This window comes from Dipodomys spectabilis, unplaced genomic scaffold (assembly GCF_019054845.1).
Source record: "Dipodomys spectabilis isolate Male_0828 unplaced genomic scaffold, ASM1905484v1 ptg000043l, whole genome shotgun sequence".
NCBI lineage: Eukaryota > Metazoa > Chordata > Mammalia > Rodentia > Heteromyidae > Dipodomys > Dipodomys spectabilis.
This window is the reverse complement of record NW_024870720.1, coordinates 5,912,238-5,930,911: the sequence shown is the minus strand read 5'-3', so window position 1 is coordinate 5,930,911 and position 18,674 is coordinate 5,912,238. Positions and strand designations below refer to the sequence as shown.

The 18,674-nt window shown below is 42.1% G+C and overlaps 1 protein-coding gene across 1 annotated transcript in view; it reads right to left on the bottom strand.

Annotated features, from left to right (window-relative positions):
- Nwd2 (NACHT and WD repeat domain containing 2) overlaps window positions 1-11,208 on the bottom strand; it is a 133,465-nt gene extending 122,257 nt beyond the window's left edge. The window contains exon 1 of the mRNA XM_042678260.1: window positions 11,058-11,208. Coding sequence (XP_042534194.1) covers window positions 11,058-11,208 — 151 coding nt within the window. The remainder of the gene's footprint in view (window positions 1-11,057) is intronic.
- Between the last annotated feature and the right edge of the window lie 7,466 nt (window positions 11,209-18,674).

The following is an 18,674-nucleotide window of genomic DNA, read 5'->3' as shown; positions in this document are numbered from 1 at the left end:
TCCTGTGATGTTATTGAAGTTGCTTCTGCATAAAGATACTATGCTTGGATATGGTTTGAGTGTGCTCCTCAAGCCTCATGAGATGGAAACCTGGTCTCCAGTGTATTGAAAGTAATGGAATCGTTATGAGGTAGGGCTTGGGCAGGAGGTAACTGGGCATCACTCTTGGAAAAGATTAGCATAGTTTTTATTGGGCTTCAGTTAGTTCCTGTGAGAGCAGATTGCTTCTGAACCTCCCTGGATTCTTTTCTATCCATGGAATCTCTGTCTCGAAGAAGTTCCTGCTGTGATTCTAGCTGTCATGTGTGATGTAGAAATAGGCACTCAATACTGCCAAGCAGAATCTGATACCATGCTTCTAGACTTACAAAATTGTGAGCTAAATCAGCTTCCCCCCTTTTTAAAACAATGTATCCAGCTTCAGCTATTATATTATAGCAAAAGAAAATGGACTATAATGATGGATTATACCAAGTTATGAATACAGAATTTGAGATTAACAAGTTGCTACTTTCATGTCTTTTTTTCAGTTTTTTAATTTTATTTTTATTGAAAAGATGATAAGCATTGTTTTCATTGTTTTTTAAAGCAGGTTTCCCTTTCTTTCTAACATAGCATTTAGATTTTTGTGTCTTAACTTTATGTCTAATTTTCTGTCTTTTCCTTATTATTCAGTAGCCTCAGTAGCTTCTCAATTCTATTTTAATTAGGGTTTTCTAGAATACCATCAACTTGGTATGATCTTTTGCTAATCTTGTGTTTGCTTAGCAACAAAACTGGCATGAGGTTTTACTTGGTGCAAGCAGATTTCCAGTCTATTTAACAGTTTGAACAATTTCTTTCTCTCTTTGTGAAGCTGTGATTCTACCAGTTTTGTCATTTGAGCAAGAACTTGAGCAAGAGATTTTCTTAGCAGTTATTTCTCTCCTCCAACCCCTCTGTCTGTTAGCTCTGTTTGGGCCAAATGAAATCAAGCCAAAGCCTTCTCCACCTTTGCTGCTTCTATTGCTTCATCCCTTTTTCCCCCACAGCAAACACACCATGCTTCACAAGGATGTATGCCGTTCCTCATTCTACAGCAGACATTAGCAATCTATCACTGCTCTCTTTTCCACTAAGGCTGAATATGGGTCCACTTCTGCCACTACAAATCCTGCCAGGCAGTTACTGTCCATTTACAAATGAACCTCACCCAATTTTCAAGACATGGACCATTCCCTTTCTCTGGAACATACCTTCTTCAACTATGACAATGAATAATTCCTCATCTTTTACATATTGCTCTTAATTCCTTATTCTTTGTGGCAGCTTCCTGCTGCCCAGCCTGTGCCCCCTTGCTGACATACTTGGCACTCCCCATTACGGATAATGGAAGCTGTTCTAACTCCCTGAACCTAATCACAATAGTATACCCAGTTCTTTGAGTCTCAGATCATGTTACTCAGGTAGCAGTTCTGGTTTTGACTGACAGAAGATTTGTACTTAGAACCTCACTTAAGCTCTCCCTTACATGTAGGGACTGGTATCCTATTTCTTTTACTACATGCTTTATGCTATCAAATTTCTCTACCCCTATCCTACATCTGAATGGGAGTGGGTCACAAGACTCCCAGGACCTCATGTTTTTTATCTATCTAAAACCCACTTCATGCATGACTTTAGAAAAAGCCAAAGAAATATTCAAGCAATTCTCTTTCTCCTATAATTCTTTTTTATTGTTATTGGTGGTGGTTGTAGGGCCTGGGTACTATCCCTGAGCTCTTTTGCTAATGGCTATCACTCTATCAATTTGAGCCACAGCTCCACTTCCTTTATTCTGGTGGTTAATTAGAGATAAGAGTCTTGTGGCCTTTCCTAATCAGGTTGGCTCTGAACTATGATTCTCAGGTCTCAACCTCCTGGTTGAGGCCACCAGCACTTTACTCTCCCCTAATTCTTAAATCAATTTTCTAGGCTTTTAAATAAATTTTGACCTATACTATTTGGGTCCTTGCTTTCTGAATGAGATTGTTATTTTTCTCAAATTTAGGAAAATTAAACAAATTTTGCCAATATACTTTGCTGTCTTTATCTTTTTACAGGTATTCCTGTGGATCCTACCACACTTTCTGGTACCAAGTGCCTTTTCTGGATGTGGATTTGTTCTCACAAGATTATTACCCTATTGGCCACCCCTCAGAGATCATTTCTCAGTTCTAGACTACCTGGGTGGCCTCCCTTTGGTTAAATGTGAACAGCTCATGCTGCACTGGGACATTAGAAAAACCGGACCCCCGCTGCAATGCTTGGTAAGAAATGTACGCATTATCCTGCCCATGTAATTGTAACCCCTCTGTACAGTATGTTCACAAATAAAATAAAATTAAATTAAAAAAAAAAAGAAAAACCGGACCCCAACAATGTAAACATGGCTTGCATGAAAAGCAGCGTTCATAGTTATGGACAGCTGAATTTGTTCTGCATCTTAGGTATCTAGCAGAGGCAAGGAATAGCTGGCCCATAGGCCACATAAAACCCACAAAATCATTTGGTATATATGACTGACACATACACTTCTTGTCAGCTGCCCTTAGTTGAAGAGGCTGCCTGTATTGATAATTTTGTGTTACCTGTGAATGATGACATAAGTGTCAAAAATGCCCCTGGGCAGAAAAGAGGTTTCCTGTAATAAAGACAGAAGTATGTATCTCTTCTTTCCTTTGGAACATTGCATGACAAGTAGGGATCTGCAGGTACACTATGGGAATCTAAACGGTATTGTAGCTGAAGCTTAGAATAAAATCTGAAGGAAATAGATTCATTGGTAAGAATATGAATGACTATATAATAAACAGTATTAAGCATTGTGAAGGATATACTTTCAATTTTGTATGTTTGCTTCTGACTCAAATTCTGTAATAACTCTAGGAATAAGACATCTGTCATCTATGCTTTACTCTCTGAATGTGCATATGTCAAAATTTTAGAGATATTTCAGATTTAGAATGAGAGTTCAAGGAAGCATTTAATTTGAATGGGGGAATTCTTAACTCCTTTGAATTTTAGCCAAAACTGCAGTTTTTCCATCTTTTTTATTAACTTTCTATCACTTAACTCCTTTCTCAACTAGGTATCAGACAACACACTTTCATTTGCTATTGGGTTTCAACAAAAGTCATGATGACAACTAACGCTTTGAAGATGTACCATACAGGGGTCTTAATGCAAGCATTGCCGCACTTTCTTCTCCATTAATTTCATGTGACAGTTCAGCGCTTGTGTAGTCTCCAGTCATCCTACAAGGTTTACATTTGCTTAAATGACATAACCATCATGGAAAGATTTCGAAGAACTTTTTTGTGTTGACAAGAATTTTAATGTGGAACTCTTGTATCACTGCTCTTCTGAAACCATATTGGATTTGACGCTATGCGCTGTTTAGAATGTGGAGCCAGTTACTTGACATTCTCTTATTGAACCAATGAAATATGTGTTGTCATATCAATTCTTGTCAGAACTTCTCAACTAGATGGAATTTATTCAGTATCTCAATAAATATAACATGCCCTGCCTGCCTTTAAATAGAAAGCACCTTATACTCAGTTAATCGCATTCAGTCACTTCCTGTTATTCTTTAGAAGTCTCCACATTTGCCATTTTATAAGGTGCTTACCATTTCTTTCTTATTTTTCAGTTATCTATTGCTGTGTATCAATCCACCAGCTTATTTCTGGAGAGAGGAAATGTTTGTGCCAAGGTCATGTTAAGCACTGGACTTACGCAAATATTCTGCTATTTGTAAATAGTTCTTGGTGCTACTAGCTCTTGTGCTATATACTTCTCTTCTTTATATTAGTTTTCCTAATTTTTGCAGTGTTAACAGTCTGAACTCAAGGCCTTCTACATGCTAGTTGAGTGCTCTACCACTGAACTATATCCTCAGCCTTATATTGGACATTTTGCTACAAGCGTGTTTGCACTGTTTAAAATTAGATATCTAACTTAAATGACAAATCATGTCTAGATGTTAGAACTTAGGAGGTGATGAAAGGTGCTAAGCTTTTCCTCAGTCTTCAAAGAAATGGAGCCTAGTTTCCTGTGGCTTAAATTTAAACTGGTCTATAAGCCGCACTGAAGACATATCCATATCCGGCCTAAAGGCCACAATTTCTTTTATCTCATGAGGCCAAATGCTATAGGATGAAGCTTGGACTAGACTTTGAAATGATGGGAGAAGACTTAGGATGGGGGCAGTGACCCCTTAGGAGGAATACTAAAGTCCCAGACATAAGAGGGAAACCATCTTTTACTTCCCTGCCCAGTCAAACAGAGGTTTAACCAAACACATTAGATAAAGTAATTCCATGAAGAATCCCACGGAACAGAAGAACCACTGAGCTGAGCCTTGACTAAACTAATGACAACTAATTATTGTTTGAAGCCGTTAAGTTTTGGGGGTGGGTTGGTAAATGGCAATACCTAACTGAAGTAGAAATAAAATACAACCTGAAGACATCTTTTCAATGGTGTCCTTCCTGTGATGTAACAGGCATGTTAAAAGATCCATGATGATTAAACCCTAAAGCCATGATCTCTTTGTACATGGTGTACCTCTATTGTCCACGTAATACCTTTATTGTCAATTTCACTGATCTCTGTTCTGCTCCTATTCAAAGACATAAAACTTCTCTGATGAATAAAAACGATTTCTCTTTATTCCCCGTGGAGCTGTCATCATCACTTTTCCTCATATTTGATTGTCATGTAGAATTGTTTCCACATCCCGACTGTAGTCAATCCTTTGGGGAGCTCCACAAGCTCCTTACTGTGACCCCCCTGACGGGCTTACATAATTCCACAATTCTCCTTGCCCTTTGTATACTGCATAGAGCTACACCATGGCTGGTCTGTTCTGTTGAATCCTGAATTCTAAGCACCAGAAAGACATTCCACACACTATAGGTGTTTTGAGAACATTTGTTGAAGGTTGCACGTATCTGCTTTTCTTCTGGCTGGACACTGATTTTTGGTTTTGGGTATACAGTACTCTTTTCTTCTTCTTCCTTGGAGTCTATGTGTATTTGGCGCATGTGTCTGGAAGCCTTGAAACCTCTATACTTGCGTGTTACAAAGGTTCAAGTGCAATTCTGATTTTGCTAAACAGATGCACTAGCATGAATGAGGTTTTCAGATATCCAGATCCTGCTTCTTCTATAGCATCCTTCCCAATGGGTGGCAGCTTTGGTAATGTGAAATGAAGGCTAGTGGTGTCCTGATTTTTGATCTTCTAATTTTTACAATGTCTTTGGGAGGCTCTTTGTTCTATGTAAGATTTAGAATGGTTTTACTGAGTTCTATCTGATGTGATTGATATAAACTGTGTTTCTGGCATAGATACACTTGGATATTAGTAGAAAATAATAAAGACAATGATAAAAATAACAGATATTTAATGTTTACCATGTGACTAACATTATTCTAATACTTTACATGTATTAGATTATTTAATCTACTCAATAACCTTATAGGTTGCTGCTGTTATTGTATTGTTTTAACCAGCTGGGTAACAAACAAGCTCAGCAACTTGCTCGAGAAATACTTTGTTAACCAATGAAACTAATGTAAGCTAATAAAAAATAATGAATGAAAGATCCAAGGATTACTTATATCTAGTACTTTTTTCCTGCCCAAATAATATCTGCGTAAAGATTTTAAAAAACACTTAGAGTTATTCAGTTATTAAAATGTCCTTTGTACACCTGCCATAAAGTAGCTACTTTGTATATACTTCAAGACTTAAAGAAGAAAAGATATTTTAGCCAAGCGGCAGTGGCTCACACCTGTAATTCTAGCTACTCAAGAGTCTAAGATCTGAGGATCATGGTTTGAAACCAGCCCAGGCAAAAAAGACCATAAGAAGCCAGCGCCAGTGGCTCACACCTGTAATCTTAGCTACTCAGAAGATTGAAATCTGAGGATCATGGTTCAAAGCCAGCTCAGGAAGGAAAGTCCATGAGACTCTTATCTCCAACTAACCACCAGAAAACCAAAAATGGTGCTGTGGCTCAAGTGGTAGAGCACTAGCTTTGAGCTGAAGAGCTCAGGGACACTGCCTAGGCCCAGAGTTCAAGCCTCATGACCGACAAATTAAAAAGTCCATGAGACCCTTATTTCCAATAAATAACTCAGAAAAAGCCAGCTGTGGTGCTACGGCTCAAGTAATAGAGTGCTACTCTTGATCCCAATGAGCCTCAGGGACAGTGCCCAGGCCTTGAGTTCAAGCCCCAAGTCTGTAAAAAAAATATTCTTAGGGTATCAAAATAACTGTGTGTATATGTTTATATAAAGACATATGTGTATTTTCTGATGCATTTTTCCAGATTATTTATAGATTCTCAAAAATCATGAGTCATGAAAATGATTAGGATAGTCAAAAGGTCAGAATAATTATGGGGAAGTACTGATAGGGTTCATATGAATTTACTGGTGCAGATATTTCCTCTTCTTGTCTGGAAAAGCAAGCCAAAGGAATACTGATGTGAACCACTGAGTGAGACTATGGACAGATATGAGAGCAACAACGTGTCTTTGCTGTAGCTTCCATAAAAATGGAGAAAAAGTTTCCCTTCCAAGAATGCAGAGACATGGAGAAGGATGTGGGGAGATGCAAAGTCATGCTCACGAAAGAAATCTACATGGGAATGAAAGGCCTGGACATGTTCATCTATCAACCTGAGAGCCCTGCTCTCAAAGATGACCACAGCAGAAATCTGAGTGGGTGGGAGATTGCACAAAGGTAAAATGCTGAGGTATTCTTTTCTCCTTTCAGGTATCCATAACACACACACACACACACACACACACACACACACACACACACACACACACACACACACACACAGAGCTTTACTGGACAAGCAGTGCTATTATTTATTCCTTAGGGAAAAGAAGTGCATTCACCCAATGGCTTCAGTTGGAAGGAAAATCTAAGCACAACAGCCCAGTCCCTTTTTATCTGTTACAAGAAAACCTGCCCTTCTTCTTTTAGTTGAGGGTCAGGTCTGCCCATTAGTAGAAGGGCAGGTGGTTTGTGCCATCTTCACCGATGACACTGTGTGGAAGGGTAACTGTCCAACTCTGGATTCATTTTTTTGAGAAACTCACACGAATAGTTTCAACTGTATTCCCCAGTAAAGGGCTATGCCCATTACCTAAAATTTCACAACTCCAAAGTTTGAGAATTAAAGATTTTCTCTAATTCATCTGATGGCAAATCTTAAGTGACTTGAGTCATTGGGAGCCAAACCAGACTTTGGCTGACATGAAGCTACTTGAACTCTTTATCCACTTAGAACTTTGCTTCTGATAAAATAGCCAGCAGCTGCATGTACTATTTAAATTTAAGTCCATTAAATATGATTCAAAATCAGATGCTTAGTCATACCAGTCAATGCTCAGTAGCCAGCCATGTGTGACTGATGCTACCATAGCAGATAAAGACATTTCTGTCATTACCAAAAGCTCTTTACAACATTTACTACAATGAAGTCATGTGTCCTCATAGACATATATGTGATAAGGAGCATTAACTCGGTCTGCATATATATGTATATATACATATATGTATATATAATGTATTTATATAATACATGTATACATATGTTATACATACATATATGTATAACTGTATATAAGCATTTTCCCTCTAAATCTAAAGAACAGAGTGAGGAGTTAGAGGCAGAGAATATTCCATGTTGCATTTATCGCAGAGGACCACAGAAATGATTGTGAACTGGTATCACTTTTTATCAGTAGCAAAGTCAGCATATTTTCTTTCGTTTGCATTCAGACTTTTACTTACTTTACTCTAAATTGGTTCTGAATAGAAGAATGCAAGAGCAGGGTCCTCAAGCTCTAATAACATGGAGAGAACCATGTAGGATTCTCTTCTCTACATATGCAGGCACTATTAAGAATAATCACAGTAGAGGATTTTTTTTAATATGCTTTAAAAAATCATTGTTCCAAGGAGATATAAGTGTTGTTCTGGCAGAGAGACAGTGGCTAAATGACTAGAAGACTTCTAAGGCTTAATAAAGATGCCATGGCTGGAAGTTCTAAGTTGGGTGGGCTGTAGGACCAGGTGAAATCCAAGGCCCATCCATTTAAGCAAGTCTGGGATAAGGTAATTGCTTGTCCACAAGGATTTTTCTCCAATATTTTCCATGTAGATAGGACTGGATAGATAGTTTTGGACAAGACGATTACAGTTCAGTACATACTGTGGCTTCCTTGAATACCCCCAAGGCTGCTGCACAGTGGTTGCAAGTGGGTCAGTGAAGCCATGCTTCCTTCCAGCTCTTCATAGCACAATAGCCAAGTACTAGACAGCACATATCTACCATAGCTGGCTTAATCTCTTGCTTAATCTCTTGGGAATGCACTACTTAAGGGATATGACAGGTGCCCAGCTAAACAGGTCAAAACCCATCAAGACTCGTGTTTTGAATGTCCTACAGGTTTTAAGCTGTCTCAATCTCCTTTATGACTTCAGACAAGTAGTTTACCTGGACACAGCCTTAATTTTCTCATCTGCAAAATAGGGAGAACACTGTTTGGTTCACCAGCCTCAGAAGTTGTTTATGGATGGAAATCAGTATTAAAATACAGAATCAACTAACGTGGGAAATTAATTTTCCATTCTGAAGAGATGCATTGCCTTCACTGTAAATGGGGAAATTCCATACAAGCCTTATAAAGTAATACTTATTAAAAAAAACTACAACCAATAATCTGTGCCAGTGCCTTGTGAGATTCTCAAAATATTTCTGAGGCTTCAACATGGAGTAGCTTTTATTTAGAACATAAATTGGATTTCCGCTTGTAAAGTAAAGAATGAGATAATGTCCTTTGTCTTCATTTGACAGTGAAGAGGTCTTTCAGTATTGGCCAAGAATCTAATCTTGGGCCGTACCAAAACACAACCATTTGCTTTCTAAATTGCATCCAGAAAGATGTGACAGGAAAGTGCTTGCCTCAGAGAGAGCTTTTGCCAAGATTTTAAGGCTTCATGCTCAGATCATTAAAAATGCCCAGCTCTACCTTCTTTCAATATAGAATTTGGCTTTTCAATTTGAATAACATTTGAGATCCTGCCTCTCTTGAAACTTCACATGTAAGTTTCACATTCCTGGCCTTTTAAAGATCAGTATGGATGCTGTCCAGGAAAATCCAAAGACCAAATGGCATGAGTAGCATACCTGTCCTGTTGGCTTTCCTAGGCTTATTGCATGCACGTTATTTCAAGCAACTAGGAAGTTTGAAGAATAATAGGGATACATTTAAGAAAAAATTGACATCAATCTTGAACATTAATCCAATATTAAGCTCACAGTATATATTTAGCATCAGTCATATCTAGTGATGCAAGAACCTAATTAACTACTGATGAATTAACAGAGTTCGCACAGAATTGTAGAAGCGCTTGTCCAAGGGACACGACAGTGATTTAGTTGGCATTGTATCCACAGATTTAAACACTTCATATGGCATTTTACAAAGCTCTAGAAAACTGAAAAGTGAAAAGTGAAACGTTTTTCTAACATAATTCTCTCAAACACTTAAAAAACCTTACTAAAACAGTTTTTTTTCTTTTTTTTACAATCACTGAAAATTTCACTTACAGCTTTCTTTAAATCCATAAATTAGACTGCATAGTTGTATGGTTACTTAATTTAGATTTAGGCAGAAATCCTGGATGATATATTCAAGATAGAATGATTTATGAAAAGGGTAGCATTTCTTCCTCAAAGTCTCCTCAGTTAAACTCTGTGTGAGCTGAGATGCAAACTCAAAAAAGGAAGACCATCCTCTTTTGAAGTACACAATTCTTCTAGTATTAGTATATTGCCTATCTGATTCTTTTTCACATTCCTTTGTCAGGACAGCTTCCCTTGGAATTTCATGTTTGGGGGAGTGATCATTTTCTAGAAAGTTAACTTTTGTTGGTCCTCTCTGGATTCTTTTCACAAGCAACCAGGGCCTGAGTTTCTAATTCAGGATCCTGAGGAATGATTTGAATGTTAACTTTCTTTCATCTTTTTTTTTATTACACCCAGAGCCTCTTTGAAAAAGTTAATTATGAAATTTCTCACATCTTGAGTCCTCTATACATTCCTCTTGTGCTCAAATATTTTCCCCTCCACCCCACTAGGAAAGATGAACTCCTGCAGTTCTTTTCATTCCTAATAAAAGACAGTTTCTTCCCAATCACCACCAGGGAATAGACGACAACATAAAGGGCTGAGAACGGAAAGGGGATGGTCATCACAAATCTGACCCGGGCACTTGGTCCTAGTGACTTGTGACTGCAAATAAATCAACAAGTTTTCATTGAGCGCCTACCAGGTGCTTGGCCTTGGGCGAAACCACCGCTGAGTAGGCCTAATGCTAGAAGGGATCAATCAGCTCAGGCTGAGCCAGAGCTGGGCTGAGCGCCAGCCAGTCCCGGGACCCCAGAGCGCCTGGCCGCCCACGAGGACTTCAGCTTACAATGGACTACTCCAACCCCTTCAGGCAGAGGTTACGATCTATCCCGCAAGAGGCGAGTTTCAAGGACACCCCCCCAAACAAAACAAAACAACCCCCCCCCCCCAAAAAAAGACCCTCAGCCAGAATAAGCAGCAAAGGAACCCTGGACAAGAGAGGAACTCGGATTTGCGTCTGGGATAATCTGGGAGAAGAAAGTGCAGAAGGAAAAGGGGGGAGGCGGGGGAGGTGGTGTTGAGGCCGAATGGGGTGTCTAACAGGCGCCCGTGAATGTCGCCTGTTGACCTGGGGTAGAGAATGGGTGTCCTGGAATCCAGAGGGCGAGCCGACCAGCGAAGAAGCCAAGTGTGATCTCGGGTAAATTCCCACGCGCCCCGGGCTGCACAGCTTTGGGCAGCAGGAAGGGAGCGCAGGGGACGCGAGCAGGCACGGGGATGCGCCGGGCCAGCCCCACACTTCAGCGGCCGCCGCCGCGCGGACCGACAGAAGGACAGACCGAAGGACGGACAACCCCACACCGAAGAGCTTACCTTCAGGATTGGCACTGATGAAGACCCGGACGCTGCGGCCGGCGGGCACCAAGTGAGAAGGCAGGGCCGTGAGGTTGCCCGAGAAAGCCGCCCGCCGGAGCGCGGAGTCCCGGGGACAGGGCAGCTTGGTGCCCGCGCCGGCCGGCCACATCGCCCCGTGGGAGGAACAGCCGCCACCTCCACCACCGCCTCCGGCTGCTCCCGGGGATCCTGTCCGCGTCTGGGCTCCGCGACGGTGGGGAGGAGGGGGCACGGGACCCGCTAGGGCGACGTCGGCAGGCGACGGAGCTCAGAGCCGCTCCGAGCCCGCGGCGCTGCTGGCGAGCTCCGGGGCGCGCACCACCCGCGCGCAGGGAGCGGCCATACGAACCCCTCGGGTCCCTGTCGCCGCCGCCTCCGGCCCCGGTGGGCGGCCGCCTTCGCTCGTCGCCGGGGATCCGCGCCGCAGCCCGGCGGGAGCGGGGAGGTGAGCGTGGCGGCGCGGCTACGCGCGCGGCGCCCGTTTGCGCCGGGAAGAGCCCGCTCCGGTGGCCGAGCCGGCGGCCATCTCCCCGCCCGCGCCCTCCGGGGGTGGGGTGGGGGGTGGAGGGACCCTGCGGGCGGCGGGGACTGAGCGGAGCCTCAGCGGAGGGGGACTGAGCGGCTGAGCACGGCGGATCAAACTTTTGGAGATGTCCGAGTTGGAAAAGGACCCCGCCTCCCGCGCAGCGCACAAATAACCGGGGTTTGGACCCGGGGAGGTGGGGTGGGAGTGGGCGCAGGTGGATCAAGGAGCCGCCCGGGATCTGCCGAGGAAAGTCCCAGTGCTCGGGGCCGCCTCCCTGTCCGAGGATAAAATAAAAAAACAATCGATCAGCCCGAGTTACCGGCCCGCCCCACTCCGACGCGCCGAAAGGTCAAACGAGCCCTTAAGCGTCTCCTGCAATGCACGCGTGCGGGCGTCTGCGCGCAGGGAATCCGGCCTCAAAGTTCGACTTAAGTCACCAATCTCCGAACCATAGCGGGGCGGGGGGGATCCGAAGGAGGAGGGGGCGTCCCTGTCGCCCTGCCTCTCCTGGCTCAGGTGGCCGCCGCGTCTTGCAGTGGGGGCTCCCCCACACTCCTCCGAGCAGGGGATTTTATAGTCAAAGCCCAGACGCTCACGTGCCCCTCGCCCCCCTCGCTGCGAGGTGATGGAGCTTTTCGGGGATCGAATCTCCGCGGGGAGGAGGGGAGGGGGGGAGAGTCTCAGAGGGCCCTGTGGCTCCCAGAGATCCTTCCTGTTGTGTCGGAGACGCATCCCCTGCTGTTCTGACTGCCTGCTGGCTCCTGGGCGGTCCGCAGAGCAGCGAGCATGCCTGGCTGCGCTCTTGGGCCTGGTGGGTGGGTGGGTGGGCACCCTTGGGGGGTGCCTCTCCTTTAGCACTCCCCGAGATGCGAGCAAGGGGTTGGCATAGTGCAGGTGGTCCCTGATTGGGATAGAAATGTCAGAAATCAGAGTTGGCCTGGGGCCATAGATTTTTATTTTTTAATTTAAGGAAGAAAAAAAAAACTCTCAACAACTTTAAATTGCTTTTCCAAGTCTGTGCAAAGATTGAGGTTGGCTCCCCTAGAGTGGGCTGAAGGAACCCCAGACTGTACTAGCTTGGGTGGGAGCTCAAGGTGGACGTGCATCTCAGATGACTTGGGATGCAGATGTAAATAAAACTGGTGTATCAGGACGACCGCTCCTCTCTACTTGCTGAAATCCTGCATAAATGGGGGAGGAAGGGAAGCCTGTCAAATAAAAGTGTGACTGTCGTGTGTGTGTGTGTGTGTGTGTGTGTGTGTGTGTGTGTGTGTGTGTGTGTGTGTGTGATTCTTAGAGTCTGGCCTACAAATCCCTCTTTCTGAGCTTCTAGCCTCTGTGTTTTTAGAGAGGAGGGACAACATCTACAAGCTGTGGAGAGGGCTGCAAGGTGCAGATGAGGCTCTCAGTTGCAAGTTTTATCCCCTCAGCCTCAGGCTCCTTTTCTACTCCAGCAGCACCTGGCATCCTCCTGGCCTGCACTTCCTCTGGGCCCTGCTGGTGGCAGTGAAGTCCTATGCAGGGATGTTTATGTTGTGAGCACACCCAGCACACAATATAGAAGTGCTGAGGTCACCTTTTTGGGAAAAATGGGTTTGTAGGTTTTCAAGGCTGCCTCTCCACTCTCCCCCAACTGAGGACCTGCAGTGATAATGTGATGTCATCCATAAACCAGTGTTGAGTATTCTCAGCTATTTGTTCAATTAGTTCAATATAGCAATTATCTTTCTCTGTCCAGAGTCATCATTTACTGGTGGGAACATTCTCCAGCAGGAATGGTATCCAGAGGTTTCATGCTGTCCTTTAGCACTGAAGCTATGGGAGAGGGTTATGAATCTATAGCATCTGTTACAGTCTCAGCCTTTATGAAGATATAGTATCTCTTGCAGAGGCAAGGAGCCAGGACTACATTATGCCTGATCTCTCAACACTGTCTATGGAAAATGGATAAGAAGTTGCCAGATTGTTCTGGACCTGTCTTTCCTCCCCACCCCCTACCCTCACTTATTTATTGATTTATTTCTTGAAAATAGAATTAGTAGTCATGTCTTCTGACCTTTGCTTCAAAACTCAGTGTTGCATTTACTTTGGATGACTTTGGGATTCTTGGCAGGCTCAATAACCTAATTAACTGTTCTAGACAGGCTGAAGTTTAGCATCTGCAGACCAGGGCTGCAGAAGAGAGAGATTGTCACACTGTCCATGAGGCAGAGAGCTTAGAGAGGCTTCATCAACCAGCCGCACTACAGGTAGAACAGCCTTGCTTTGGGAGTATCCAAGAGGTTTTTGCACAAGAACAGCTGATCATTGACCCCCCCCCACACACACATATATACACACACAGACACAGACAGACAGACAGACACGCGTACTCACTACAATCTTCGTTCACATCATCTCTTGCTAACATCTCAAAGCTTAGAGATTCATTTCTTGGCATACAAGGGAGGAGATACCATGGTGATAAGATGTAATTATGAATTCTCCAGTTTGAGGAATCAGAATGATTGATTGATTGATCGATCACTGGATAAATAGAGAAAAGAGAGAAAAAGAGAGAAGGAAAGAGAAGAGAGATCATGAATGGTATAAGACGAACATTTTACCTTTTTTCCTAATTATTAAATATTGAAAGTTCAATTACATTTTGCACTTGAGGAAACCAAGGCCCCCAAACATGAAATGAGCTGTGCAAGGTCATAACTAATTAATAGGACAGTCAGGCCTAGGGATAATGCCACTGTCCTAGTAATCTTTGCAACATGACAACTCCATTTGCTAATTGCTCACATCTGGCCCTGGCCGTCATCTTTAAGAGCCTGAACAATGACTGGGCAAGCCCAGATCACAGGTATGAAAGGCTGCTTTTTCATGTCTGCTTTCTGGATAAGGAAATGGGGTGACAAGATCACCCAGGAGTATGCTCTTCTGAGTTTCTTCTTTCCTTCTGTTTTTGTTGTTTTCTTTTTTTCCTGTTTTTGTTGTTTTCTTATCAGACCAAAGGGATATATCCATTCCATTCCAGAAGTAGGCTAGATCATTTTAAACGTCTTGAAATATGAAGATAAAAGTATAAGAAAAACATGCACCTGGGACCAAGCATTCTCCTCTTCATTTCTCTACTACACCTGGTGAACAGGTTACAGCCCATGAAGAAAGCTTGAATCATTATAAAACAATGGTCCCTGCCCTTGATGAAGCAGAGCTGTGCAAAGATAAAATGACTCTGAGCATCTTTCTGTTCACTGAACTAAACAGAGTCTTATGATCATGGAATCCATGTTCTCTTGATACACAAGTAATGCTCCTCCTATGAAAATTAATTTTATTAAACAACAAGAAAAACAATTAGTATCTGGTGATATTCCTATGCTAAGAATCTCCTTTATACTAAGACACTGTATTGAGCTGCAGTAGGTATTTCATTCAATTGCATTCTATCTAGTGTCTGGGCCCGGAAATTCTTATGTGCCAGTCTGATGTCTGTATTTGGACACCTCTGTAGGTCTTGAGTATACCTTTTTTTTTTCCTTGCTGGTCCTGGGGCTTGAACTGTGGGCCTGGACCCTGACCCTAAACATTTTTGTGCTCGAGGCTGGCCTACCACTTGAGCCACAGCTCCACATTCAGCTTTTTGTGGTTAATAGGAGGTAACAGTTTCATGGACACTCTTGCTCCAGCTGGCTTCTGTGATACTCAGATCTCAACCTCCTGAGTAGCTAGGATTAAAAGCCTGAGCCACCAGTACCTGGCATTGCTGTGTAGCACTTTTATGTGTCTATATCTTAGCATGATAGATATGTACTTTGCTTGTCTAGTCCATGGCATGCAGATGTACTTCATCTACTTGCTGTGAAGGTTATGATTTTTCACCTAGCTGTTGGTGGTATTACATGTCTAGTTCCTGCTGCTTGTTACGATAGTGAATCTGGAAAAATCAGCAACAAGAGCTTATTAAGAATGAGTGACTCTGCCCCAGAATTTCCCTTTAGGTACACTCACTGATCATTAAATATCCTGACCAGAAAACTGATTTTTTTCTGTATTTGTACTACTGGGAGTGGGTCTCTTTAAAACAAAGCCTCCTCGTGTTATAAAAGAAAAACTAAAACATTCCAAAGTAACATACTATACCACTCACTCTGTCTCTCCTGGAGAGTAAAGCCAGTGATAATGCTGTTTGTGTTTCTTGAACTTGAGAAAGGATATCAGACATAATATTGTTATTCATGCTCCCAGTGGTTCTCTGATTTGGTGATAAATATTTGAATCTTCTTTGCCAATGTGAGAAATGAATAATACATGCCCAGTGAAGCCAAGACTCCACTTCCCCAATTTCCCAAAGCTTAGGATATGAGGTGGACCAAACAGAGCCCACTCACTGGTGTACAAAATGGAAATATTCGGTGGATATGAGAATTTGTCAGTGCAACAATTTGCCAACAGAGATGGTTGATTCAGAGGTGTCTGCAGCATGATAGAATTCACGGCAGCTCAGTTTTAAATAAAGTGACACCTTTCTGAAAGTGCTATCTGATGTTTTCATGACTCAGAAATTCTAACTTTGTAACCACCCCCTCCCAAATCTGTTTAATGTATTTTCTGATCTGATCCATCTCCCCCTTACAACCTTCTAAACACTTTGTAACACATGCCACACAAAGAAGAAGAAAGTAAATTTTGAAGTAAACCTGTATTGATTATTTGCTATTTCTAAATTGTTTTATTTTCAGTTTCTGATGGCTAACTTCACCCACCCCAAAAATCTCAGTATACATCTTAAAAACCCTCCTCTTCTATCACCTGACTCTTATTTGGAGAATTGCCTTTTATAATGCACTTCCATTTATGGCACCTTACCTTAAGTTTTAACCCTGAGATGCAGGTTCTTTCTTGGTGATTTTCCTCTCCTTTATATGAAAAAGTAGCTCCAGACACTTTAGTGATGTGTCTAAGTTTGTTGAGAAGCTATATTTGTGAATACTCAAACTAGCCAATACCAAAAAGCCAACTTCTGAACACCAAGCTTGCATCAATGAGATCAGTTTGGTTACATTAATAAAAATCATTAAATCTCTCTGTAAAATTATACTAGTAGGCAAAGCCACCAATACAAGGTATAAAAACTCCTTGGGTAGCATTGTTGGCTATATTATGTGTTAATATTGACTCTTTTTAAGTACAAGCTAATTTTAATTTCACTAATACTTTTGTAGATGAGTATGCTTTTTTCCCTTACTATAACAGATAACTGAGACATCAAGAACAAAGTTTTGATTCAGTTTTGGAGTATTCAGTGAATGATGGGTAGGCCCTGCTACTTTTGGGCCTTTGAGGAGGCATCAGATCATGGCAGGGCAAAGCTACTCATCTCATGGTTGGATATGAAAGACAGGAAGAGGAAGAGACTGACAATCCTCTTGGAGAACACATCTCCCAATGACCTAAAACCTCCCCTTAGGCTCTATCATTGTAGCTGAATGATAAGTGCGGACCATCATACTCAGCTCCTTCCACTGAGATGGATGGAATCTCATGGACTTTTCTACGCAGGATGGCCTGGAATTTTGATCCTTCAACCTTCCATACCTTCCATAGTATGACAGGCCTGTGTCATTGTGCCAGGTTACCAGTGAGAAAGGATGCTTTGTGAACTTTGCTACCTGTGCTGGCATTGAACTTTTAATCTTCTCACTCTCACCCTGCCAACTAGCTAGGATTACAAGTGTAAGCCACTGGCACTCAGCTTCATTCTGCTCTTTATTTGTATTTAGTAGGCTTTATTTGTTCTTAAGATAATGACCCTATCAACATTCCTTTTGCTTGAATTTGTTATAGAATTGAACATACGTGTTTTCTGTATTTCCTTTTGCAAATTTAAATTATCCTGTTGCCAAAATTTGGAAAACTACATGAAAAAAAAGTGTCATTCATTAAAAATAAAAGAGAATAAGCAGCCAGTTATGATTGCTTTGAGATGTTGAGAAACACCAATGAATTGATTCCAAAGCAATATCTATCTATCTATCTATCTATCTATTTATTTTTATTGTGAAAATACCGTATAGAGGGGTTACAATTATATGGACAAGGTAATGAGTACATTTCTTATCAAGCATTGTTGCTTCCTCCTTTGTTTCTCCTTCCCTTCCCTTCCCATCTTCTCTCTTCCCCCCGTCCCTTGCGCCCCCTCCCCCTCCGCACCAAAGTTGTAAAGTTCATTTTTCGACATAACGACTTGCACATCTCATTGTTGCAATGGGTCCACCTGTATCCCTATTTAAACAATTTGTTTTTGCCCTTCCCCTCCATAGGATCCAACTAGGGAGAGATGAAGTAAAACTCTCCCTCTTTGCAGATGACATGATTTTGTATTTAAAGAATCCCATGGACTCCACTCCCAAATTACTCAAGCTGATTCAAAATTTTGGCAAAGTAGCAGGGTATAAAATTAACCCTCAAAAATCAATGGCATAAGTAAGTGGGTGAAAGACTTAAAGAGAAGCTTCTCTGAAGAAGAAAGAAGGATGGCCAATAGACACATGAAGAAATGTTCAACATCCCTAGCCATAAAAGAAATGCAAATCAAAACAACATTGAGATATCACCTCACTCCAGATAGAACAGCAAAAATCAAGAACTCTAACAACAACAGATGCTGGAGGGGATGTGGACAGAAAGGAACCTTACTTCATTGTTGGTGGGAATGTAAACTTGTTCAACCACTTTGGAAAGCAGTATGGAGGTTCCTCAAAAGACTTCACATAGAACTCCCCTATGACCCAGCAATCCCACTTTTTGGCATTTACCCAAATGTTTACAAACAAGACCACACTAAAGCTACCAGCACAACTATGTTTATTGCAGCATTATTTACCATAGCTAAGATATGGAACCAACCCAGATGCCCCTCAGTAGATGAATGGATCAAGAAAATGTGGTATATATACACAATGGAATTCTATGCCTCCATCAGAAAGAATGACATTTCCCCATTTGTTAGGAAATGGAAAGGCTTGGAAAAAATTATATTAAGTGAAGTAAGCCAGGCCCAAAGACACATAGGTCCC